The 26,951-nt window shown below is 43.0% G+C and overlaps 1 protein-coding gene across 5 annotated transcripts; it reads left to right on the top strand.

Moving 5' to 3' along the window:
- LOC116908641 (myosin-2) lies at nucleotides 1-26,731 on the top strand. Of its 5 annotated transcripts, XM_032911899.1 has the most exons (40): nucleotides 1-22; nucleotides 167-209; nucleotides 2,030-2,253; nucleotides 2,359-2,502; nucleotides 3,866-4,022; nucleotides 5,148-5,175; nucleotides 5,258-5,372; nucleotides 5,471-5,563; nucleotides 6,109-6,172; nucleotides 6,290-6,388; nucleotides 7,130-7,233; nucleotides 7,686-7,824; nucleotides 8,149-8,267; nucleotides 8,359-8,508; nucleotides 9,560-9,730; nucleotides 9,819-10,128; nucleotides 10,818-10,897; nucleotides 12,363-12,450; nucleotides 12,537-12,654; nucleotides 14,018-14,141; nucleotides 14,228-14,364; nucleotides 15,613-15,868; nucleotides 17,248-17,490; nucleotides 17,602-17,778; nucleotides 17,862-18,007; nucleotides 18,089-18,179; nucleotides 18,270-18,659; nucleotides 19,276-19,402; nucleotides 20,302-20,420; nucleotides 20,554-20,750; nucleotides 21,367-21,550; nucleotides 21,631-21,796; nucleotides 21,895-22,019; nucleotides 22,174-22,482; nucleotides 22,567-22,770; nucleotides 23,519-23,644; nucleotides 23,718-23,888; nucleotides 23,972-24,076; nucleotides 24,169-24,264; nucleotides 26,452-26,731. In XM_032911899.1, the coding sequence occupies exons 3-40, from the start codon at nucleotides 2,050-2,052 to the stop codon at nucleotides 26,602-26,604; spliced, it is 5,829 nt and encodes a 1,942-aa protein (XP_032767790.1). In that variant the 5' UTR covers nucleotides 1-22; nucleotides 167-209; nucleotides 2,030-2,049; the 3' UTR covers nucleotides 26,605-26,731. The 5 variants fall into 5 exon arrangements, with proteins under 5 accessions (XP_032767790.1, XP_032767794.1, XP_032767792.1 ...); XM_032911903.1 differs by lacking the exons at nucleotides 1-22; nucleotides 167-209 and adding an exon at nucleotides 10,208-10,211 and having other exon boundaries at nucleotides 2,050-2,253; nucleotides 10,825-10,897; XM_032911901.1 differs by lacking the exons at nucleotides 1-22; nucleotides 167-209 and having other exon boundaries at nucleotides 2,050-2,253; nucleotides 9,819-10,124; nucleotides 10,820-10,897.
- The last annotated feature ends 220 nt before the right edge of the window (nucleotides 26,732-26,951 follow it).

Consider the following 26,951-nt stretch of genomic DNA (forward strand, 5'->3'; position numbering starts at 1 on the left):
TCCTGCTTTAAAAAGCTCCAAGGTAGGTGGGAGCAGGACACTGGCCACGGCCCCGGGCTGCAGCTCCCCTGCTTTTCACGTCTGTGAGTTCTGGTGCCTTCAACTTCCCGTAGCGAGTGGGACTTATTTCTCAACTAATCAAGTGCCTTGCTCTTTTCTCCTACAGGACCCTCTTACTTCCCAGCTGTACCTTCTCATTTGCCAATAAGGTAAGGGTTGGACTAACTCGTCCCTGGAGGTGTGATGGAGAGCCTCTGGGATGACTCCATGTGTCTTAGCATCCTTTGAGAAAGTGCCTGTCTCAGGAGACACTAACGATTGCACTTAAGGAAGGAGCTGGGGAAGGGAAGGAGGACTTTATCCTGCCACCTGGGCAAAATCAATTCTAAAAGCTTGTGTTTTTTTGTTTTGTTTTGTTTGTTTTTTGTTTGTCTTGTCTCTGCAAAAAAAAAAAAAAATCCACACTAAAATCCCCTAGGTAGAAAAAGCCAATAGAATTCAGTTAGTAAACAAAATCTCTAACAGAAAAGGAAGTAGTTAGAACAATGGTTCTTTTAAACTATCTATGCGCCTGTAAAAAGTCATCTCATAAAACCAAAACATAGTGAATTTTTTAATATGAAAATGAGGAATTCAGCAACCCTATTAGTATTGCAAGCTGCCTCTCTGTAGAGGGAGACAGGGAGAGAAGCTTTAAAGGCGTTCCAAGCATTTGATCCTTCAGTGACTGTACAGGGCTACTTCTTCGCCTTGTATTGTTCTGATACCTGTACCTTGAAGTGGCATGGGACAGGCTGCCAGGTTTCACAAGGAAACTTAGACCTCTGGGAGCCCTGCCATGTAGAAGCACGGGATGAGCACGGGTGTGGGTTGTCACTTGGTTTAGTGTGCAAAGACATCATGTTAGAATAACTTTACCCAGCATCCAGCTTTAAGAAAGGGGGCGGGAGGGGACAAACAGAAACACAATGAAAACTCTTCCAAAACTTTGGGCAAATTTGGCCAAATATCTCTTCGTGGAAATAAAAGGGTCTTACTTTCTATGGCCAGAAAGATGTGTGACATTAGAATACATGACATTATCTGTGCACATAATATCCTGAACCTGTTCCTCAATAGTCTCCCTTTTTTAATCATTTCCCCAAATATCACCCTATCCCAAGGGCTTCAAGGTGAGAAGAAGCAGGTATTATCATCCCTGCCCTAAAGATGGAATTACTGAGGCTCAAAATGATCAAGGGACTTACCCAAGGTCACACAATCCCTGGCAACATCGATCTACCTATAACCTAGTTTCCCAAGTAGATGATGCCAGTCTCAGAGGATGGGAGGCACTGGATGCCCAGCCCTAAGCACACGTCCCTGCAAGCTCTCGCACTTTTGTTCTTGTGATGTTTGCTTCAGTCACTGCAGCCTGGCAACAGTAGAATTACCTAGTATAATGTGCATCTGGGACCCCTGTAGTAGACACTGTTAAGAGTGGGTCTCATCCTTCCTAATGCTGTGACCCTTTAATACAGTTCCTCCTGTTGTGGTGACCCCAATCATAGCATTATTTCATTGCTACTTCATAATTTTAATTTTGTTATGAATAGTGATGCAAATATTTGTATTTTCTGATGGTCTCAGGTGACCCCTGTGAAAAAGTTTTTTGATACCCCCTCCCCCTGACAAAGGGGTAGAAACTTACAGTTTAAGAACCACCGCACTATAAAGATCCCCTAGTGGGAGCTGGAGAAATGGCTCAGCAGTTTAAAAGCATCTGTTGCTCTCCCAGAGTTCGATTCCTGCCACCCACACTGTGCTTCACAACCGCCTGTAACTCCATTTGCAAGGAATCAGAAGCTCCGGCTTCTTCAGGCACCAGGCACACATATAGTACACAGAGCATACGCACACAGTCCATGCACGAATGCATACTTACACATGTGCATACAGGGAAGGTATTCGTACAGAGCAAATAGCGATCTGCTGTCGTAGCACACACTGCAGACCGTCTGATTATTATTATTTTTTAAATCCCCTTTAGGGTCTGTGAGTTCAGCAGCCATGAGTTCCGACTCGGAGATGGCCGTTTTCGGGGAGGCTGCTCCTTATCTCCGGAAGTCTGAAAAGGAGCGAATCGAGGCCCAGAATAGGCCTTTTGATGCCAAAACATCTGTCTTTGTGGCGGAGCCCAAGGAGTCCTTTGTCAAAGGAACCATTCAGAGCAAAGATGCAGGGAAAGTGACTGTGAAAACTGAAGCAGGAGCGGTGTGTAGAGGGCCTGCCATGTTGTACCCGTTACATTTGTGCTGCATTTTGCAGGGTTGATCATTCATTCACTTGACACCAAAAATTATCTTTCCTGTTCACCAGACCCTGACGGTGAAAGAAGACCAGATCTTCCCCATGAACCCTCCCAAGTACGACAAGATCGAGGACATGGCCATGATGACCCACCTCCACGAGCCCGCTGTGCTGTACAACCTCAAAGAGCGTTACGCAGCCTGGATGATCTACGTGAGTGACCCACATTAGGGGTTTTTAATGTCATCACCATGTGTCCTAAAAGCCAAGGCACAAATGTGTCCTAAGTGTCTCTCAGATACCAGAAGTCACTAGCAGAATTACTAGTTATTAAAAGGTTCATTATTGAGACTGTAAGGCACATTTCCAAAGTGACACCTTGTCCTCTCTCCCAAGGGGAGACCGCTGTCCTGGCCACTGACTTTATCACATATATGCTGATTAAACATGCTAATGCTTTCCCCTCTCTTCCCCTCCTCTCCCTTCCCTCCCTTCCCCTCCCTTCCTTTCCCTTCTCTGTCAATTGCTGTTGCAGAACTATCTCAATGAAGAACAGATAAACACCCTGAAATACTTTAAAATGGAATTTTTAGGGGTTAAATTTCATTTTAGGGATTAACTCTCCACACACAACCATACCAGGTTCTCTGTGTTTTGGTTTCTTTCATCTGTGGAATTTTTCCAGCATCCCCAGGCAGCCCTGAGTATTCTGCCCCGCCCTTCCCATTCCTGCATTCACACTGGCTACCTTTTTCCCGGTCATTCATTAACTTCCCCATCCACTGTGTTGACTGGGAATTTCTCAAAAGACGCGATCTTATTTATGTTTTAGTCTGACACATACAGGGTCTTAGAATATAATATAATATCCAATAAACATCTGAATGTATGGTATCTTATATTTGTATTTTTACACAGTTTAACCAGTACTGATATTCAGTTGGGTAACATCCACACAGCTAAACCAGATGTTTATGCTCTATAATGACTTTAATTGGTTAGTGACAGTCCTTAATCAGTTGACAGGAAATGTTTAAATTCCTGCATTTAATCATCATGCATTTATTTGTTCTTTGCCAGTGTATAACTAAAAAAAATTTTTTACAGTGCTTCCCAATGCTGCCATATCTACATACTGTCCCACTCACTTTTGATAGCCCCTTATCATGTTGTCTTAAAATATTCCAAAGTCCCCATCATTCTCTTATTGTTGAATACATTTATGTTCAAATTTATGTTCTTATAAATTCAAAGTGTTTCAATTCCACGAAGAAAATATATTCCTGTATCTTTCAAACACCAAAAAGCAATCTCTCATAGTCTACACTTTAAAACAAATAGACATGGTGTTGGTGCTGCTACTGTGTGAAAATCATGACAAGACCAAGGGAAGCAGTAGGAACTCTGAACTGGTCATTGCCCTTAAAGATGTTGCTGTCTGCCAGCCAATCAGTTTCCATGCTGATGCCTGGGAGAAATCTACTCACAAAAGTCCTTCTTTTTCTTAAAATCCAACTAAGTGAGTTGCGCAGACAAGAAGGACCTTTGGATAGTCATTCTCTCTTTCCTTATGCAGACCTACTCGGGCCTCTTCTGTGTCACTGTCAACCCCTACAAGTGGCTGCCGGTGTACAACCCCGAGGTGGTGGCTGCCTACCGTGGCAAAAAGCGACAGGAGGCCCCGCCCCACATATTCTCCATCTCTGACAATGCCTACCAGTTCATGCTGACTGGTAAGTGGCTTGGCTATGTTATATGTGCCTAAACTTGTCACTGCAGACCTCTAGAGAAAGTTTTTTTTTCTCTTTTTTTCGGGGCTGGGGAATCGAACCCAGGACCTTGCGCTTCCTAGGCAAGCGCTCTACCACTGAGCCAAATCCCCAACCCCCAGAGAAAGTTTTGAATCAATTGCATCACTCCCCTTGAGATGATTCCCCTCCCATAGGGGCTCGTGTGAGATAACACAGAGGGACCAAGGAGCTCTTGAATATTTGAAGGTTAACAAAGATTACTTGCAGCGAGACTTACGAATGTAAAAGGACGAGCATCCATGTGCAGACATCCACGTGTGCACATAGACATAGCCACACATAAAGACTGTTACTGTATGGCAAAAAGCAGGAGAACAGACTTTTCTTTTGTGGTTTTCTCCTCAGTATCAGAGACTATGATCAACAGTACAAAGGGTGCTGTCTTTGCCAGAACCAACCAGTGAGATTTTTAAGGCATATTGAGTATTGGGACATCGTACTGTGACTCTACCTCTATGTTGTTTTGCTAAGCTAGGTTGATCTTATGCACTTGTGGCCCCTTGGGAAATGGCTTGGAGAATTCTTTAGGCTGAGTGAGGCATCACAGCTCTTCTTGCTTTCCCTTAAAAAGATGTGAAGCCGTGTGTATTGTCAACATGTCCACCTTCCCACCTCTATTTCTCCTCACGCATCAAAACATTTCCAATGTCCCAGTCGGCATTTGTCCTTCTGCCCATCATGAGTGTGTCACTGACTTAAATTGTCATCAACATGGGATGGACAAGCCAGGTCTGGTTTAGATATTGATTTAGCAGTAGATTATTGGAAAGCCTTGTGCCTTCTACCAAGGCTTTTAAGCAATTTCTTCATCCTAGGATTTCCCCCCTTGAATGAAATGTTCTGGGAAGACATGAGTGGTTGTACTTGGTTTAAATGGGTGAATGTGCACTAAGTACAGGGAGAGAGGAGAGGGAAGATATTAGCTCACTGTGTACCAGGCACTAAGGCTGCTAAGCAGAGACATAGAAATCTCATGCCCTTACTCCATTCTAGCCTTTTACAAGTGGGTTTGAAACAACATTAAGTGCCTGCAATTTCTTTCCACAGACCGGGAGAATCAGTCGATCCTGATCACGTAAGTAGGGTTTTATGCTTTCTTTTCATGGCTATGGAAGCTGCTAGATGCGCGGCCTCCTCTGATTGTTTTGCTTTGACAGCGGAGAATCTGGGGCCGGGAAGACGGTGAACACAAAGCGTGTCATCCAGTACTTTGCAACAATTGCAGTCACTGGGGAGAAGAAGAAAGAGGAGGTGACTTCTGGCAAAATGCAGGTGAGGATGACTGTCACAGAGTCCAAGATTTTGGGGGCAGGCCTCCCTGGCAAGAAATCCCTGAGTCTGATAAGCAACATCTGATCTTTCCCTTGCAGGGGACCCTGGAGGATCAAATCATCAGTGCCAACCCCCTGCTGGAGGCCTTCGGGAATGCCAAGACCGTGAGGAACGACAACTCCTCTCGCTTTGTGAGTCTCTTGTACACTGTGATGGGCACTGTCCATTGGCCCAAATCTGTGGGAAGTCTCTGATGTAGTCTTTGAATCTTTATTCACATTATATTATACTGTGGTTTTCTTTGACTTATTTCAAAGATCAAAAACTCTAGCCAGAAGGACATGTGACTCCTTTCTGGAGTATTTTACTACAACAACAACAACAACAACTACTACTACTACTACTACTGCAAAATACTTTATCCTTAGTTTTAATTAACAATAACTGCATATATTTATGGGACACAATGGGATGTTAATATATTTATACATTATGGGATAATTAATCCAAGCTAATTAACACAGCGTCACCTCATATATTTATTTATATTCATAAATTCTCAAATCCAAGATAAAATCCTTCTACTTGTAAAATGGAAGATAGGCATTTTATCTCGGTTATAAATAGTCTCTGGCTTGATTTAAAATTAAAGCAGTATTGTTCCAAGTGTTTCTGAGCATTTTCAATGGCTTGCTACTCTTGAAAACAAAGTAGACATGCTAGTTTTCCTCTTAAGGGTAAATTCATCAGGATTCACTTTGGCACCACGGGGAAACTGGCATCCGCTGACATCGAGACATGTGAGTGTTCACCTGCAGCACCATGCTGTTCTCAGGACTGCTAAAGTTGCCTGACAGTCAAACCACAGTGCCGTGTCAGCGTCATAGTTTTCCTGCTTGCTGTCTGGTTTCTTCTAGATCTGCTAGAGAAGTCCCGGGTCACTTTCCAGCTTAAGGCAGAAAGGAGCTACCATATATTTTATCAGATCACATCCAACAAGAAGCCAGAGCTGATCGGTAAGGGATGTCATAGATCCTCTCCAAAGTCACCACCCCACACAAGTCACCACACCAGCCAGGGCATTGCCCCACCTGACGTACCATGTCTAAATTCTGTCAGGATTTTTTTTTTAAATGGAAAATAAAAAAGCTTTTCAGGAGTAAATTGTAGCTCTCTGAGCTGAGCTCAAGTTCAATCCAGAAAAAGAAAAGTTTGTATATTGTTACATATAGATAAATGCATACAATTTATCCAGTTGGAGTGACGGCCACACTTTTATAACATACATACATATACATATACATATACATACATACATACATACGTACATACATACATATATTTACTGAGTATGTCATGGTTTTATCCATATTAATATTGCTGTATGGTGTTGTGGATGGTTGCACAGTGTCCCACATTAGAGATAGGCAAATTTTACTTAATTATGTCCTTTCCCCTTTAATTTGCTTCCATTTCTGATTTTTAAATAGTCACTACAGTAAAGACTATGGTAATAGGAGGCAACCTTTTCTTTATTCTTTGAAAATTTCACACGTGCATACCATTTGTTATATCGTGGTTTAAACTAGTGTTTAAAGGTAGTCAAGAACAGAGAACACCACGCCATCATGTTCAAGATAATTAGCGCCCGTCCGTCTTTGGCTCATGTATCAAGTGACCTTAGAATCGGTCTGGGAATCTCTTGTTTTGATGAAGGCATTGACTGTGCTCATCTTTGCCCTCGTCCATGTATTTAGAAATGCTGCTGATCACCACAAACCCATACGATTACCCATTCGTCAGTCAAGGGGAGATCAGTGTGGCCAGCATTGATGACCAAGAAGAACTGATGGCCACGGATGTAAGTAGACCAAAGATCCAATATTTAGGATTACTGCGCAGGGTCAGAGATCTGGTTCACTAAGTAACTGTTCCGAGCCTTTGGAAGAAACCACTAAGAGTGGAGGGTGTTAAGAAAACACTGCCTCCCTGGACCCAGATGCTGTCCCTCCGCAGGCTTTTAAGATCCATCACCTCAGAGTTTGCAGAGGTCTTTGATGAAGCGAAGGTCTTTGACTTCTCAGAAATAATAAGTGTCCGAGGTTTACAATGTTTTCTCCTAAGCTTCCTTTTGACATGTGAGAAGACATAAACCTATGACTTCATTGCTCTTTCACCCCCGTTAAAGAACTCCTTTCCCTCTAGAAGTTCTGGTGTAATTTCCTCAGCTTGACCAGTTAGTGAGGTATGGGAATATGAGCTATAAGTAGAGGGACATAACCTAACAGCTATCATCTTGATTTTTGTTGGCAGAGTGCTATTGACATTCTGGGCTTTACAAATGATGAAAAGGTCTCCATCTATAAGCTCACGGGAGCCGTGATGCATTATGGGAACATGAAGTTCAAGCAGAAGCAGCGGGAGGAGCAGGCTGAGCCGGACGGCACGGAAGGTACCAGCTGTGCCTTCCACCTGACTTCGTGCTTCATTTGAAGCTCGTGTTCTTAGCGTGTTATTCTGAGTTTTCCTGAGAAGGCAAACTCACATTTCAGATCTGAGCTTTATAGAGCACTTAAATAATATGCTATGTAAAGTACAGAAACCATTTGGGGTTAGTCAAGGTCTTGAACGCAGTAAGAACATAGGCAAGGCTGTTAAAAATATACTGAAAACTCTGCAAAACATGCTTGAAGATGAAGTTTTTTTTTTTTTTTTTTTTTTTAAGAAAATGGGTTTCTTTGTACCCTAATACCATTGTATCCATGCTTCCTTTTAGTGGCTGACAAGGCTGCCTATCTTCAGGGTCTGAACTCTGCTGACCTGCTCAAAGCCCTTTGCTACCCCAGGGTCAAGGTCGGCAATGAGTACGTCACCAAAGGCCAGACTGTAGAGCAGGTAAATGCATGAAATTAGTAACCACCACAAGGGGATCAAAGCATTGAGCCTTCCTCGTGTAACATCAAAAGTTCTATCTTCATCTTTCAAGGTGACCAACGCTGTGGGTGCCCTGGCCAAGGCCATGTATGAGAAGATGTTCCTGTGGATGGTTACCCGCATCAACCAGCAGCTGGACACCAAGCAGCCCAGGCAGTACTTCATTGGGGTCTTGGACATCGCTGGCTTTGAGATCTTTGATGTATGTTGCTAGCTGATTGATGGAACACCTTTATGGCGATGACTATATTACTAAGGAGTATCAGGAAACTTCCTCTCCTCTGTGTGTTATATGAAGACATGAAGGAGATTTTCTTGGCACCTACTAGTCATTTCCTGTGCTAAATGATGAACAACTTGGGTAATAAAGATCCTTCAACTCACTGCAGGATAGAGGGAGTTAGATTGTGAAAAGGGAAGGGCTCTAAAAATCCCACGGTGTAAGGAAGCTGACATTAAATAGCATAGCAGAACTTAGTAAGATAATATGCTCAAGTATACAGTGCAGAAAGCACTGGGAAATACTTAGGGAGATAATAAAGCCTGTAAAAGGCTTAATAATTTAGAATCATCATTAATTAAATGCAATTAACTTTTAATGCTTGTTAATGTAATATCACGAAATAAAACTTTCTATTTGATCATGAAATACATTTCCCTGCTCGGAGCTTTTTAAAAGTTTATCTTCTTTTTGATTATTACAATAAAACTCGGCTTTAACAGAAAATATAGAACAGCAAGGAAAAGCACATAATTCTGCTAAGTACATCTAGTTCATTTGACATTTTGGTAGAGGTTCTAAAGATATCAATGTGCGCTGTTATATTTTAGTGATCTTTTGTGTCCTGTTTATGGTTTCCATTCCACACTAAAGAATAATTGCTAGTCACTTGAAATTCTCACTGTGGTGATATTCCTGCAACGCAAGCTCTGAAACTTTTTATGGATTGAGTTTGGATGAGGCCTCTGGAAGCCACAGGGACAACTGGAACAAATAGAAGGAGGTTCCGTAGAAACTCAGAGAAAAGGTGTGAATTCAAGCAAAGAGCATTAGTGCTGATTTAAGACTTTCTGTAAAATGGCCACAAATAGTGACCATTGCATACCTCGAACCTTCCATCCTTACCTGTTTTGTACGCCGGAATAAAAAAAAGACTCTTCTGACCAATGATGTTAACACAATTATCTAAATGTTATTTTAAATAAAATGTTCAGTGAATTTTAGAGAGAAGTAAGCACATCTATTTATTTAGTTCAACAGCCTGGAGCAACTGTGCATCAACTTCACCAACGAGAAACTGCAACAGTTTTTCAACCACCACATGTTCGTGCTGGAACAGGAGGAGTACAAGAAGGAAGGCATCGAGTGGACCTTCATCGACTTCGGGATGGACCTGGCGGCCTGCATCGAGCTCATCGAGAAGGTACCCCCTCCGTCTGCTCTGTGCCCCCTTCCTCCCCATGTGCTTTCTGCTCCTGTTTACTCTGCTGCTTCATCTCTCTTCAATCCAGCCGATGGGCATCTTCTCCATCCTGGAAGAGGAGTGCATGTTCCCCAAGGCGACAGACACCTCCTTCAAGAACAAGCTGTATGAGCAGCATCTTGGAAAGTCCGCCAACTTCCAGAAGCCTAAGGTGGTCAAAGGCAAAGCCGAGGCCCACTTCTCTCTCATCCACTATGCGGGCACTGTGGATTACAACATCACTGGCTGGCTGGACAAGAACAAGGACCCCCTGAATGAGACCGTGGTGGGGCTGTACCAGAAGTCTTCAATGAAAACTCTTGCTTACCTCTTCTCTGGAGCTCAAACTGCTGAAGCAGGTTAGACTTCCAAGCCTTAATTTTCCACAGCCATTACAATTGAGCTATTAGGTTGAGGCTGGTGAGATAGCCTAGGCAGAAGGGTGGCATGCCACCCCTTAGTTCCTTGAGTAGTAGGCTATGCTGTAGTTAGAAACTTGTGGTTCACGATTCTACTGAAAGAGACCTTATTACAGTGGCCAGAAAGGAACTACCAGGCTCTCAAACAAAAAAACCATCTGCGCTTCTGAAACTCTCTCCTCCTCCCAACACCACTGAATGTGAAGTATCTGGGACATTACAGACAGTAAAGTGACCAAATTCTGCCTCTGGCACTAACTTCTGCTGATGATATTTTAAGTCATTTTATGCCAAGTGTTAATATCAGAAGGTCCATCTCTTCATGGTTAGGTGCCTGCTGTTTTCATCAACTCCATGTAGATAATGAACCACAGAAACGTGGGTTTTTAGCTTAGTTAAAAAACAAGGTTTCAAGAGGGCCAGTGGGGTGGGAGGAAGTTCCTGGGGTAGAGGAAAGTTCGACTTGAGTATCAAGAGCACAGAAGTCAAAGAGAGAAGAGAGAGAGAGAGAGAGAGAGAGAGAGAGAGAGAGAGAGAGAGAGAGAGAGAGAATATACAGAGAGAGAGAGAGAGAGAGAGAGAGAGAGAGCCACTCACTGTATTTGAACACTATCTTTTTCCTTCTTCAGAGGCAAGTAGTGGTGGAGCTGCCAAGAAAGGTTCTAAGAAGAAAGGGTCCTCCTTCCAGACAGTGTCTGCCCTGTTCAGAGTAAGAACAAACTGTAACACCCCCAATTGCTTTAGGAATTTGGCTTTAGAAGTATGAGATCACATTTTCCGGAAGATTCTAGGAGAGTGTTGACATTTATGACTTTGATTGATCTGTAGTGGAAGAAATTTAAATCATCCAGACATTACCTTATCTCACCTTTCATGCTAAGTCATCATAAGACGAAGGGCACCTCCTGGGAAATCTTACAGAGCGTAATGATCTACCACTCATAAACTAGTTGGGTGACAAGGACCAAAGCCATGTACAGAAATATTAAGAAAATATCAGTAAGACTAAGGAACCTGTAAGTTGTGATGTTGCACTCCTGTAATCCTTGGGAGGCAGAAGCAGGAGGATTGAAAATTTAAAAACAGTATGGGATACATTTTTGAGAATATTGCAATGACAGCAAGCCCAAACTAAACCAAGATCAAAATAAAGGAGAAAGATTAATGCAAATTAGCAGCTAACTTACAATGAAGCTAATATAATATTGTTGCTTCTGATCCATTCAGTTGTCAAAGCCAAGTTAAAAAGTCATTATGTTATGGATGGAGCTATAAAAACCATCCAAGGTCCAAATATGGTACATGATTGCATCTCCTTATTGAAGAACTAGAGCATAGTGAAGGATAGAGTCACCATCTAGTGCGGTGGTTCTCAACCTTCCTATTCCTGCCCCCTTTAATACAGTTCCTCATGTTGTGGTGAGCCCCAACCATATAAATATATTTGTTGCTACTGTAGTTTTGCTTCTATTAGGAATTGTGATGTAAATATCAGATATATGTAACCCCCAAAGGGCTTGCAACCCACAGGTTGAGATCTACTGATCGAGTAGGTAAACATGTTTGGGTGATCAGAGGTCAGGGAAGGTAGCACAGCAATGTTAATACAAAGTGAAAGAAAGCACACGTCAGGCTTCCTCATGTACATCCCTCCTGCCAACAAGAATGCAGACAGATGGACTGAGGAAGAGTCTACATACAGCTCAGCAGAAGCAATAAACGTCTTTTTTCTCTAAATGAGACCTGCTTCTCCTGGGCCAAGGCTGGTAGCTTAGTCAGTAAAGTCTTGTGTCACATGTGTCTGAGTTTAGATTCTCAGGACTCACATAAAAAAATCTGCCATGGGTGGTGTGCTTCTACAACCCCACCAATGGTGAGACGAGAGGCAGATACAAATGGAGCCCTGGAAGATCCCAGGCCAGCAATATATGGCCAATGTAGCAAAGTTCTAATCCAGTGAGAGACTCTGTCTCAACCGCAAGGTGGAAGATACCCAAGAAATGATACCCAAAGTTGGCCTAAAGCTCCACAGGAGTGGTGTACATGTGTGTACACACACACACACACACACACACACACACACACACATATTAGCCAAAGACTGATTTTGCAGACGTCTCACCAATTGCTCTTCCCTCCGCTGCTATTCTGACCAAAGTTTCCTGCTCTTACAGGAGAACTTGAACAAGCTGATGACCAACCTCAGGAGCACCCACCCTCATTTCGTGAGGTGTATCATCCCCAATGAAACCAAGACGCCTGGTAAGAGTCTCTAGCGTGAAAGCTCTGAGCATGGCTGTCACAGCTCCTGTATTGTATCCCACTGTGAAATAAACATGTCTTTGCAGGTGCCATGGAGCACGAACTGGTCCTGCACCAGCTGAGGTGTAACGGGGTGCTGGAAGGCATCCGCATCTGCAGGAAGGGGTTTCCCAGCAGGATCCTCTATGCAGACTTCAAGCAGAGGTCAGGCGTCTCCTAATTATGATCTGTCTTTGATGTTTAGCATAAACAGGTTGGATGTAAGCTAAACAATTTAGTGCAAAGCATGTCTCCGTTTAATCAGCCACAAAAGGATTCCGAGTCTCACAGCCCTTCAAAACGATACTGTATGTTAACCACTGTCTGCAAAATTTCCACTGGATTTACCAAGGCTCATAGATAAATTCCCTGGCTTCAGTAATTAAGGGAGCTATCCTTTTCACTACTCAATCTCATTTAACCCCACCCACCACCACCATCACACAGTTGAGATAAGAACTCCTATGACCTCATTTTCTGGACAAATGAAGTAAGGTTCAGAGAGATCAAATTATTTGCTTAAAGTCAAAGCTAATAGGTCACTAGAGTGGCATGTTGCATATAGAGATATAAATAGGTCACCTTCGTGTTCTGTTTGACTTCAGTTTTCTCTTGCAGGTTACTTTTCTAGTTCCCCAGAATAAGAGGGGACATGTCACAGTGACAACTCCTTAGTTAGAACTCCCTGATAAGCTGCTCTAGAGGGTCAAGAATGACTTCTGAGTGGCAGTTGCAGGACACTGGTCTCCTTTGAGTCTAGGGCTGGTTAAGTTGGAGAGAATAACAGTGTTCTAGACCCAAGGGTACCCAAGGTTTGCTCTTAGGCCATTGGGATAATTCCCCTTATCTAAAATACTGTCATTTATTATATTCATTAACTTATTTTATTATTAAAATATAATTATGCCATTTCCTACTCCCTTTCCTCCCTTAGTTCCTCCCACGTTCCAGTTCCCCTTTTCTTTCTTAAATTCATGGATTTTTTAAAATTAATGTTAGCTAATTAATGTAATGAATTGACATTAATTAATAATGCCTCTGTTCTAATTAATTAATTTAAAAAGCACATTTCTTGAACCCAGTATCCTCCTTTAAAGCAAATTTACCAAGCCATGATAACATCTTATATTGCAGAGGTCCTCTACTCTTAAATGTGAACAAGATCATGTGATCCTTCCCTGAGGACAGAGGTTGATAAAAAGAAAGGAAAAGGAAGAGTGGGGTTGTGCATTCCAGAGGCAGAGGTGGTGGGTCTCTGGGACTTTGAGTCCAGTCTGGTCTACATAGTGAGGACAGCTAGGATGGCCATAGCTATATGTATGTATCTTGTCTAAAAAAATGTAAATATAAAGGAAGCTACAATGGCATGAAAATGTATAGCAAATAGACTGGAAAACATGCAAATAATGTTCCTCTGTGAACAAAGGATAATAATTCTTAAAAATGTCTTGATTTTTTAAAAAAAATCATTTAGAATGTGGCTACTGTTTGTAAATCAAATCTCTACAAACTACACTTACTTTAACAGATACAAGGTGTTAAATGCAAGTGCCATCCCGGAGGGTCAGTACATCGATAGCAAGAAGGCTTCTGAGAAGCTCCTTGGCTCCATCGACATTGACCACACTCAGTATAAGTTTGGTCACACCAAGGTAATCCTCTTGAAATCCAGTCTCCTGTCTTCTTGCCCTTTGAACTTTGTATGTCACTTCTGATCTGCAACATTGCCTGCACACAGGTCTTTTTCAAAGCTGGTCTTCTGGGGCTCCTAGAGGAGATGAGAGATGACAAGTTGGCCCAGCTGATTACCCGGACCCAGGCCATGTGCAGAGGGTTCTTGGCGAGAGTGGAGTACCAGAAGATGGTGGAGAGAAGGTATAAAAATTTATAGTTTATTCATATCTTGTGTCTTCAAAAAGATACTCAAGGTGGCCAACAGTCAGGACTTGGTTCTGATAGGAAGATCAAAGTAAGAAGGAATAAGTTGACTTCTGTGGGAAAGTGGGAGAACCTAAGTTCTGTCAGCATGAAATATGTCCTGAGTGTCTGGGTAAAACTTGAGAAGCATCAGGAATGGATAGTTCTGTATCTAACACTAGACATATACCAGTGAGTTGGCAGAGATAAATTTTTGCCCTTTTGTTTATTTCTGATGAGGTTTTATTAGACATATTATTACACAGAGGACCTTAAAATGGCTTTACATAGTATATAAAACTATTTCTTCAGTTGGATTATGTCTATTATTGAACTAACAATTTAAAATAGGGTACCTGTGAAGAGCTTTTCACAATAGGTTGCTACAATGTCATCAAGGGAGTTAACTTCCTGGTAGTCTAGTTGAACAACTGATACATGACAGAGCCTGATGTCTTGGGGCCAGAAATGAGAAGTGCATTACACATGGCCAACTGTGTATCCACACACATGAACAAGTCTGTGTACACAAAAAGGTGGCATGAGACAACTTTTATCATTTGAAGTTGTGCTTAATTTTTCTGACCATAGTCACTATGTTATATTTGGGTAGCTAACTAACTATATATGATGGTCAATAATTTTTAAATAAACCAGATTAAGGCAAAAGTAACATTATAAAGTAGAATGCTGCACTCATGCAACATTAAAATGTAAGACTGGGGATTGTCAAAAATCTGACTTTTAAAGTCTCCCACACCACCTCTTTCATAGACCATGGCACTTTCCACCTCCCTGTGGTACTTTCCTGGGAGTGTTTGAAGCACTGATGAACAGCAATGTCTCTCAAAGGGCAATCCTCAATTTGTGTTATTGATATCTTTTAGGATCTTATTAAAATGCAAAATGTCAGGTCTGTGTCAAAGACTCTGAATCAGAATCTCTGGAAGTGAAATTCAAGAGTTAGTATTTTCAATAAGCTCTTCAGGAGATCTCAACCATGTCCAAGGTTGGGACACAATGGTGTAGAGAAATAGTTATGAGTCCTTGAGCATTGCCATGAAATAAAACTTTTCTAATCTACAAGGTTGAATGCAAATAAAGAATGGGGTAGGATGGAGGGGAACAGAAGCTCTGACCCTCACTCTTGAAGTTTACGCTTGCTTCATCATCCACTGTATCTAATTAGCAACCACTGCATTTCAGGGAGTCCATCTTCTGCATCCAGTACAACATCCGTGCCTTCATGAACGTCAAGCACTGGCCCTGGATGAAACTCTTCTTCAAGATCAAACCACTGCTGAAGAGTGCCGAGACCGAGAAGGAGATGGCCACCATGAAGGAAGAGTTCCAGAAAACCAAGGATGAACTTGCCAAATCAGAGGCAAAGAGGAAGGAACTTGAAGAAAAGATGGTGTCCCTGTTGAAAGAAAAAAATGACTTGCAACTCCAAGTTCAGGCTGTAAGCTGGGGCTCTACGCTGGGTTTCACTAATCAAGGTGAAGTGCTGGTGCTCCGGCCATGATAAGTGAGATGTATCATTGACAGGGAGGCACTCATCCTACAGAGATGATTAAAGACTCCAACTAGACACATTTCTCTCACTGCTCAATGAACACCCACAAAACAATGCCATGACAATGAGGGAGGACTGTTTTCTTCCCGTCTGCACGATTTCATAAGTCTACAGTAAATGTGGCTTCTTTTCAGCTTGAAGATAGTTCTCAAAAGTGATTAACAAAACTCAAATAATGTATTAAAAGAAAGATGATATGGAGAGATTTTTCCTTTCAAAGTCCTTGAACAACATCTTGATATCCATTGGCTTCACATTACCGTATGGACAGCTGACGGACGATGATGTTCTACACCAGATTGCACTGAATTATTGTTTGTTATTGATCTAAAAACTCATGTCTGTGGTTTCTTCCACCACCATGGACAGAGGCCTTTTGTTCCTCACCTACAAATCTGTGTAGTATGCACTCTCCCAGTTTTTATTTCACCAAATTTATTAACTGCTCACTTCTGGCCCAGACCTCTTAGAAATCCTTCCATTGTTCTGGGAATATAATTTCCAAGACTAGCTTCCATTTGGGTTAAACTGACTTGGTCAAAGGGGTCTTCTCTCTGCTTTCTTCAAATCTGCACCCAGTTATTTCTTCCTATTCTCCCCAAATAGTTATTCAGATTCCATTCACTCAGGTGAATTTATGACATGGGGCACACCACAGTATCTTAGGCATTGAAAGGATGATGGCAGAAGACTATATATATATATATATATATATATATATATATATATATATCATATGTATCATCTGTATATCATATATCTATATACATCATTTGTAAAGTAGAACCATCCTCCAGTACCATAAAGAAAAGTATTTCGGCCCCTGTAGCATCTTGGAATTTCCTTGCACAAATGCTTCCCCATCTGCCTCCTGTTTTCCCTGTAAGATGATTTCTATGCACTTCCTTCCTACCCATCTCACAAGTGTCAACTTGAAAACTAATTTCATGAGTACATCAGGGAACCAATGTGTTTGATGACTAATATTATGAGTTATGTTTTAAATTAATGGCAGCCTTTGAAAGATGGGTGTTCTAATCTATTACAAAACACATTGTCATAAAGGATAGAAAACAGCATAGTTTGTTTTTTCCACATAGGCAAAAAGCATTGTACACAGTAGGTGGTTTATGAAACATAAATCTTTGAATAGATAAATAAACAAACATAAAAAACCCAGTAGACCAACTCAAGAAGGTTAAACTCTTACTTTGACCATGTATTTTATTCTTTCTCCCTAATTTTGATTATGTTGCTAACTCCAGGAAGCTGAAGGCTTGGCTGACGCAGAGGAAAGATGCGACCAGCTGATCAAAACCAAAATCCAACTGGAGGCCAAAATCAAAGAGGTGACCGAGAGAGCTGAGGATGAGGAAGAGATCAACGCAGAACTCACGGCCAAGAAGAGGAAGCTGGAGGACGAGTGTTCAGAGCTGAAGAAAGACATCGATGACCTTGAGCTGACACTGGCCAAGGTTGAGAAGGAGAAGCACGCCACGGAGAACAAGGTATGGAATATAAACATGGGCGGCTTATGACTCATTTTAATTAAGAGGTAAAACATAAAACCAAAACTATTAAGACATAACATTTAATGCAAAGTGTGTTTGCTTCCTAAGGTGAAAAACCTCACAGAGGAGATGGCAGGCCTGGACGAAACCATCGCCAAGCTGACCAAGGAGAAGAAGGCCCTGCAGGAGGCCCACCAGCAGACCCTGGATGACCTGCAGGCAGAGGAGGACAAAGTCAATACCCTGACCAAAGCCAAAATCAAGCTGGAACAGCAAGTGGATGATGTAAGTTGTGCATTACCAAGGGAATGATTTCCTTCTAAAGGAAACTATACATTTCTTCTGATTCAAACACCACATTCATCTAGCTTGAAGGGTCCTTGGAGCAAGAAAAGAAGCTTCGCATGGACCTAGAAAGAGCCAAGAGAAAACTTGAGGGTGACTTGAAGTTAGCCCAGGAGTCCATCATGGACATTGAAAATGAGAAACAGCAGCTTGATGAAAGGCTCAAAAAGTAAGCAGGAAAGAATGGCTCATGGCTTTGCTTCCAGGTGGCTACAAATGGAGTTGCAACATTGTGTTTCTTTTCTTTAAGGAAAGAGTTTGAAATGAGCAATCTGCAGAGCAAGATAGAGGATGAGCAGGCCATCGGCATTCAACTGCAGAAGAAGATCAAGGAGTTGCAGGTAAGTCCATGGCTTCCATCAGTCTAACTCATCAGGAAAAAAAAAATGACTGACCCAAGAAGCTGAGTCAGTCCTTTCCACCACCCTCAGGCCCGCATCGAGGAGCTGGAGGAGGAAATTGAGGCAGAGCGGGCCTCCAGGGCCAAAGCAGAGAAGCAGCGCTCTGATCTCTCCCGGGAACTGGAGGAGATCAGCGAGAGGCTGGAAGAAGCTGGCGGGGCCACTTCAGCCCAGATCGAGATGAACAAGAAGAGAGAGGCCGAGTTCCAGAAAATGCGCAGGGACCTGGAGGAGGCCACTCTGCAGCACGAAGCCACAGCAGCCACCCTGAGGAAGAAGCACGCGGACAGTGTGGCTGAGCTCGGGGAGCAGATCGACAACCTGCAGCGGGTGAAGCAGAAGCTGGAGAAGGAGAAGAGCGAGATGAAGATGGAGATCGACGACCTCGCTAGCAATGTAGAGACAGTGTCTAAGGCCAAGGTACATGTTTGAAAAATGGATATTAGTGACACAAAACCATATAGATACATCAGCTTGCACAGAGCACTTTCTAGACATTAAGTCATTTGTCATTTGTAGGAATACAGAAAGGTGACCAGAGAAATGATAGGTTTTTTTTTTTTTTTTTTTTTAGTATTTCCATTTTACGTATGAAGACATGGGATTCAAAGAAGCCAAACACAGGAGTCCTTCACTGTTACTAAGTGACTTAAGCACAGGTCACGTGTGTTCTCCAAGTTAGGGTCTCTTATATTTTTTATTGTATGGCAATGCACAATATATGTGAAATATTTTTAATAACTTCATAGAGAACGGAACATATAATTCTTACAGAATCATAAAATCAGAGTCTAATCTTCAAAATTTTATATTACTATTGCACTCAACTTTATAATTTCCCTTCAGTGAAAAGAAAGACATCGTCTAGATTATATTAAACATAGGACAATTTGATTTATTTGTTTAAAGAAATGTTTTCCTCTGCAGGAGAATTAGCTGCAGCAAAGGCTATTCATTCTCTCCAGGCTTTGTCAACTCTCTCTCTCTCTCTCTCTCTCTCTCTCTCTCTCTCTCTCTCTCTCTCTCTCTCTCTCAGGGAAACCTAGAGAAGATGTGCCGCACCCTGGAGGACCAGGTGAGTGAACTGAAGTCGAAGGAGGAGGAACAACAGCGCCTGATCAACGACCTGACCACCCAGAGAGGACGCCTGCAGACCGAATCCGGTAATTCTCCATCTCCAATGCTGTCCCAGCATAGAGATGAGGTAGTTAAGAACAAATGTGCTGCTGATGTGAGCACCTAAGAACACCGGTGATTCACCAGAAGCCTCAGGCTCAGCCTACATCCAAAGTCGTGACAGGTTCAAGCCCTGATCCAGAAAGGCCTTGAGGATCTATCCATAGAGGAAGTACTGAGATCAGGAGACACTGTAACATGATCCCAGGGTTTCCGTCTCAGCTCACATTGTTCTGTTGTTGCCATTCCTATTTGCAGTACAGGCGATCAAACCCAGGGCCTCACATATGCTAAGCAAGTCGTCTGCGTTGAAGTTGTTCCCTCAGCCCTTCAGGTCCTTTTGTTTATGCCAGCATGAACTAATCCTCTAAACCAGGCAATGCACAGGCCCATCGCTCCATTGTCCTTGGAAGGTCAAGATGACTCAACACCTCAAGGGCCTGGAGGGCTGAGTTCAAACTGTAGAACCCACAGAAAATGGGGGAAGAAGCTCCAAAGACTTGTCCCCTTTCACATGTATACTGTAGCAATCACACACACACACACACACACACACACACACACACACACACGCACATGTCTGCGGAAGCAGATATTTTAGGTCCTCGTTTTGACAGTCAACACTAGATTTTACATAACGTCATATAACTAAGATTTCACTCTGAGGAGAGAAAAGGAATTTACACTGTATTTATTCCTCTGGGTTGCTATGCAAGTTTTATTAGAAAACCTAGAGATTTTTGTACAGAGCCTGAAAATGTCAGTAGATAATTTAATCATCCGAACTCTCAACCTGGGGTGCTGAGAGTTAAATTTGCTTCTAAAATGAGTTTCAGAGTTTGTTCTTTATTTAGAGAACAGTAGTTCTGGTTCTTCCGTTTCCCAGGTGAATTTTCCCGGCAGCTTGATGAGAAGGAAGCGCTGGTTTCTCAGTTATCAAGGGGCAAGCAAGCATTTACCCAACAGATTGAGGAGCTGAAGAGGCAGCTGGAAGAGGAAGTAAAGGTGATTATTAATCTAAGGCTGATCGCCCCGGTTTGTTCCATGAGTTGACCCTAGAAGGAGCCAGTTCCACCAACTTGAAGGGGACTAGGTCCTTAAATATCTAGTACAATGAAGGTATGACCATCTTCCATAGGCCAAGAACGCACTAGCCCACGCCCTGCAATCCTCCCGCCATGACTGTGACCTGCTTCGGGAACAGTACGAGGAGGAGCAGGAATCTAAGGCCGAGCTGCAGAGGGCGCTGTCCAAGGCCAACAGCGAGGTGGCCCAGTGGAGGACGAAATATGAGACGGATGCTATCCAGCGCACGGAGGAGCTGGAGGAGGCCAAGTATGTGCACATTTGGAGGAAAAAATGTGCAGAAAACTTTACATATCCATGCCACGTCATTGCAGACTAGCTTCTGTCTTCTAGACGATCATAATAATCCCCAAACAAAATGAACATATCCCCGAGCTGCTGACTTCAAATCTGGTTAAGGGAACAAAGAGTAACAAATAATTGCTAATTCCAGAGCCTGCTGCTCTTTGTCAAATACCTGAAGTTCATTGCGGCCTCTGCACTGGCTTGCTCCTCTGTACACGACAGCCCCTGTCCGTCTCCCACTAATTTACTCTGTGTTCTTAGTAAGACTAAATAGCTTGAGTTCTCACTCAGGGATCACAAATCCTATTTCTCTTCACTGCGTTCATATCTGAAGGGTGTTACTAAGCAATTTCGGGCTTGACTGTCGTTGGTTTCTCTCACTTGTCTGTGAGCTTCATGAAGCCGGTGACATTTGTCTTGTTCCCTGCTGTGTCTTCACGTCTGCTTCTAAGAGGACCCTAGAGAATCATGTTGAGTGAACGAATAGCACCAATATGAAGTTTTCGATACTCTCCAATGTGGTGATAGTTCATGTTTTTAATAAGGCTTCTTCTTCCTAAAACTTTATGTAACCGTCAAGGAAGAAGCTGGCTCAGCGTCTGCAGGCGGCTGAGGAGCACGTAGAAGCCGTGAACGCCAAGTGTGCTTCCCTGGAGAAGACGAAGCAGCGGTTGCAGAACGAGGTGGAGGACCTCATGCTGGACGTAGAGAGGACCAACGCTGCCTGTGCTGCCCTGGACAAGAAGCAGAGAAACTTCGACAAGGTGATTCCCGAAGCATCATCTCTCTGCTCGGCTCACCTTTCTCTGGCATCCACAGAAGCTCACTGCTCTTGGTTTCCCAGATCCTGGCAGAGTGGAAGCAGAAGTATGAGGAAACACATGCTGAGCTGGAGGCATCCCAGAAGGAAGCCCGCTCCCTGGGTACTGAGCTCTTCAAGATGAAGAACGCCTACGAGGAGTCCCTGGATCAGCTGGAAACCCTGAAGCGAGAGAATAAGAACTTACAGCGTAAGGCCCTTTCTCTCTCAACAGTACGCATGCGTTGGAGGGAACGCTCCTCTCTGGCATGCCTTGACCACGCCTTCACCTGTTTTTCACCCTATTAGAGGAGATTTCTGACCTCACGGAACAGATTGCAGAAGGAGGAAAGCGCATCCACGAACTGGAGAAAATAAAGAAACAAGTCGAACAAGAGAAATGTGAACTTCAGGCTGCTCTAGAAGAAGCAGAGGTACAGGCTGCGTGCACGGTTAACCAACATATCGGGAAGAATTAAATCCACCCGCAGAGCGTGTGAACAGGCATAGCACACAGTCCTCTGTGTGTGGCAACACTGCCTCATACTTGTTCCTTGTTTGCTAATGTCACCTCTCGCTGTCCTTAAGGCATCTCTGGAGCACGAGGAGGGAAAGATCCTGCGCATCCAGCTGGAGCTGAACCAAGTCAAGTCTGAGATCGACAGGAAGATTGCTGAGAAGGATGAGGAGATCGACCAGCTGAAGAGAAACCACATTCGAGTCGTGGAGTCCATGCAGAGCACGCTGGACGCCGAGATCAGGAGCAGGAACGACGCCATCAGGATCAAGAAGAAGATGGAGGGCGACCTCAATGAGATGGAAATCCAGCTGAACCACGCCAACCGCATGGCTGCTGAGGCCCTGAGGAACTACAGAAACACCCAAGGCATCCTCAAGGTAGGTGGCACCAAGAGGTGATCCCAGATGAGTGCTGTGACACGGACTGCGGACACAGTGTCTCAATGATTGCTCACTGCACAGGACACCCAGTTGCACCTGGATGACGCTCTCCGGGGCCAGGAGGACCTGAAGGAGCAGCTGGCCATGGTGGAGCGCAGAGCCAACCTGCTGCAGGCTGAGATCGAGGAGCTGCGGGCCACTCTGGAGCAGACGGAGAGGAGCAGGAAGATTGCAGAGCAGGAACTGCTGGACGCCAGTGAGCGCGTGCAGCTCCTCCACACCCAGGTGGGGTTTTGCACAAACACCTCCCAGCAGTAAATGCTTAAGCATCTCAGAACACAAAAGCCTGTGCTTTTTAACATAACAGTCAGATCTTAACTTTTGCCAAATTTTCCTTTCTTCCTGAGTGGGAAATCTCTCCCTGTTTTATGCTAGCAATTGCTTTTGATTCTCTTCTAGAGCATGCTATGGGTGATGATACTCCACTGTATCAGTGTATCTAGTCATCCTTATTATCAACATTGACGTTTTTATTGTGAAGAAATGCCATGCTACAGACATCTGTTTTAATTTTATTTATGTGCATGGGCAGTCTGATTGGTAAATGACAATTATAAAATCATAAAGCTATTTCACCTATTTCTAATGCACGTGAAGGTGCTGACCATCCCCCTGCCTCTCCATTTTCTCTTTATCATTGCGATATATAACAAAATTCTTTAATGTTGAAGAGCGCTTCTCTTTTAAAATTTTTTTCAATTAATTTTTATTTATGAGTACACTGTAGCTGTCTTCAGACACACTGGAAGAGGGCATCGAGTCTCATCACAGATGGTTGTGAGCCACCATGTGGTTGCTGGGAATTGAACTCAGGACCTCTGGAAGAGCAGCCAGTGTGCTCTTCATCGCTGAGCCATCTCCCCAGCCCAAGAGCCCTTCTTTTACTTACAAATTTTTGTTATGATTTTCAAAAAAATAACTACCACTAAGTACTTTGATAGCCTAAGAAAGTGTAACACTTATTTCTAACCAGAACACCAGCCTCATCAACACCAAGAAGAAGCTGGAGACAGACATTTCCCAGATCCAGGGAGAGATGGAGGACATCGTCCAGGAAGCCCGCAATGCAGAAGAGAAGGCCAAGAAAGCCATCACTGACGTGAGTAGAGACATTTTTGCCCTCAGTGAGCAGCGGGAGCTAGCGATTTCAATATCTTTCTTGATCTCCTAAGGCCGCCATGATGGCGGAGGAGCTGAAGAAGGAGCAGGACACCAGTGCCCACCTGGAGCGGATGAAGAAGAACATGGAGCAGACGGTGAAGGACCTGCAGCTGCGTCTGGACGAGGCTGAGCAGCTGGCGCTGAAGGGCGGCAAGAAGCAGATCCAGAAACTGGAGGCCAGGGTGGGTGTCCCGGTGCTCGTACATTTCCGTGGGTTTCCAATTCCTCATTGGATCCGATTTCTTCAGAGCCTTTCCTTTTGTAGGTGCGTGAACTGGAGGGTGAGGTAGAGAGTGAGCAGAAGCGGAATGTTGAGGCCGTCAAAGGGCTTCGAAAACACGAGAGGCGAGTGAAGGAGCTTACTTACCAGGTAGGCAGTGGTCCTTAACAATTATCCCCGCTCCAGATGCGTGTGAGATACTCACAGTGATAGCGTGCCCTGTGGTTCTTACAATCTTGCAGACAGAAGAAGACCGAAAAAATATTCTCAGGCTTCAAGATTTGGTGGATAAACTCCAAGCAAAAGTGAAATCTTACAAGAGACAAGCCGAGGAGGCTGTAAGTATCTTTAGGATAGAGAATAGTGAAGTCCTTGAATTGGGAAAAGCTACAAAATAATTCAGTGTACTACCGCATTTAGTAAAGAAGCTGTTTGTTCTACAGATTCTGTATACATCATAGCTTTGAACATCGTTGTGCTTCTCAAATATTGTTTCCAGTATCAATAGCTTGATTTTAAGGGAAAACCTCAGCCTACAAAGGAACCTCAAAAAATATTAAAAACGGAAATTATTCAGGCTGTTCTCCCAGGCTATGAGGGGACAAAGTGATACAGAGATAAGATACCATCAGCAGAAATCCCCAGACACCTAGCTGTTAACAAGTAAACTTAAAAATAGCTCTTGGGCACCGGAGAGATGGCTCAGCAGTTAAGAATACTGGCTACTCTTTCAGAGGACTTGAGTTCAGTTCCCAGCATCCACAACCCTCTGTAACTCCAGGTCCAGGGATCTGAAGCTCTCTTTTGCCCTCCATAGGTACCAGGCAAACAAGTGGTTCACAGACATACATACTGACAAAATATCTGTGCCCATAAAATATAAAAGTAAAAACTAACTCAGGCTAAAATAGATATTGGAAAAGCATGATTACTAGATAAACATTATTACATACAATATTATAAACAATATTAAAAGGAAGATGTGACATTTACAAATGTGTGGAATGCAGCCAAAATTGCTTAGAGGGTTAATAAAGCTTATAAAATAATGTTTTTATAGGCTTTTAGCATGAATCAAAATTAAAAATAAATGAATACATTTATATCTAGTCTAGAAATTGATACCAATAATGCAGTGAAGCAAGACATGAATCGATTAGGGTGTATTATTTTGTAACATGACATTTTAGTCATACCTGATAACTTGTGGAGAATTAATGAAGCAAATACATTTCCAGCTAGTTTAATGAAGAAACTAGAGACGATACAAATAGCCCCACAGGAATATGAAGGGAGACCTGCCTTGTACACAGAGCAGTGTTTTTAGCCTACTGTGTAAAAACAGTTCAAAGAGCTGAGGTCACAAAGATGCTTTTTCCCCCCAGGAGAATGTGAGTTACCAAGCTGGGCTAAAAAGTTACTTCAGGGTTACTGTTGAAAAGGACCCAGGTGCAGATAGGTCTTTCAAAATTTCAAGGAACAGATAATCCCCAACTATGTAGGCAGTTCAAGAGCATGGGAAAGACGCAAAGCTTTCCAATTCACATTACAAAGCTCGCATAGCCCTCATTCCAAAACCCGTCCAAGGGAGGACAGGGAAAAGAAGTAAGGGCAGCCTTGCCTCTTACTGCAGTCACAGCAGGGACACGTTACTAAAACCCTTACTTATCCAAAGGACTCTCTATCAGAGAGTAAATAGACTTAAATTCCACAATGTAAAGATGCCTTATTTGAGAATCTGTCACTATAAATATATCGTTTTATCGAAGGCAGAGGAAATAATCGTTTTGTGTCAAAATAATCTATGGTAAAATTCAGTGGCCATTTTCATGTTTTTTTTTTTTTTTTTTTTTTTTTTTTTTTTGGTTCTTTTTTTTTTGAGCTGGGGACCGAACCCTTGGGGCCTTCAGCTTCCTAGGCAAGCGCTCTACCACTGAGCTAAATCCCCAGCCCCATTTTCATGTTTTAAATGATTATTTAATCATGCTTAATACGATAAGGAATAACTAATTTCATAATGTATGTATATAGTATAATATATATTTATATGTATATATATTCTTTTTTCTTCTTTGCTTTATTCCTGGCATATATCCATTCAGATAATTTGGTTGTTGGGGATGGAAAGATGGTTTAGCCATTAAGAATGTTTGTGGCTCTTCCAGAGGATCTGCATTTGGTTCCTAGCACCCCTTCCAAGCAGCTGATAACAACCTGCAACTATATAGGTCCAGGGAGTCCAGGGTCTACATACACACATGATGACAGACAGAAACATCAGACACACACACACACACACACACACACACACACACATGCACACACACAAATAAGATTCTTACAAAAAGATATTCTGTTTGCAAAATTTGCAATGTGATAATCATAAAATGATTTCAGTGGCAAGCAAGACTCTTGGAAAGGGTAAGATTTTACTTCTCTATTCATACCAAGCTCCGTTTCCGCCAGTCTACAGAGCTTAGAAAGGTTACAGCATGGGTTTAATATACTTCTTTTTTTATCCTCAGGAGGAACAATCCAACACAAATCTATCCAAGTTCCGCAAGCTGCAGCATGAGCTGGAGGAAGCCGAGGAGCGGGCTGACATCGCCGAGTCCCAGGTCAACAAGCTGCGGGTGAAGAGCCGCGAGGTTCACACTAAAGTCATAAGCGAAGAGTAAGGCAGCCCTGATGCTGTAGAATGACTGAAGAGAGGCACAAAATGTGAAGCCTTTGGTCATGTCCCCATGTGATTCTATTTAATCCTATTGTAAGGAAATAAAGAGCCCAAGTTCTTTGCAAGCAATACGCTTGGGCTGGCCCTGTCTTTTGTCACCTTCCTAACCCGATGTCAAAGTTTCAAATGTCTCCAATGATAACCACATCCCGTCTGCAACTCAGAAACACACACATCTTCACGGGTATTTTTGGTTTGTTGGGATAGTTATGTTGATCAAGGTGTCACTTACCAAGAGAGCCTATTCTGATGACCAGAACTCTGGGAGTCATTTCTATGTCTTCCTAGTTG

This window comes from Rattus rattus, chromosome 9 (genome assembly GCF_011064425.1).
Source record: "Rattus rattus isolate New Zealand chromosome 9, Rrattus_CSIRO_v1, whole genome shotgun sequence".
NCBI lineage: Eukaryota > Metazoa > Chordata > Mammalia > Rodentia > Muridae > Rattus > Rattus rattus.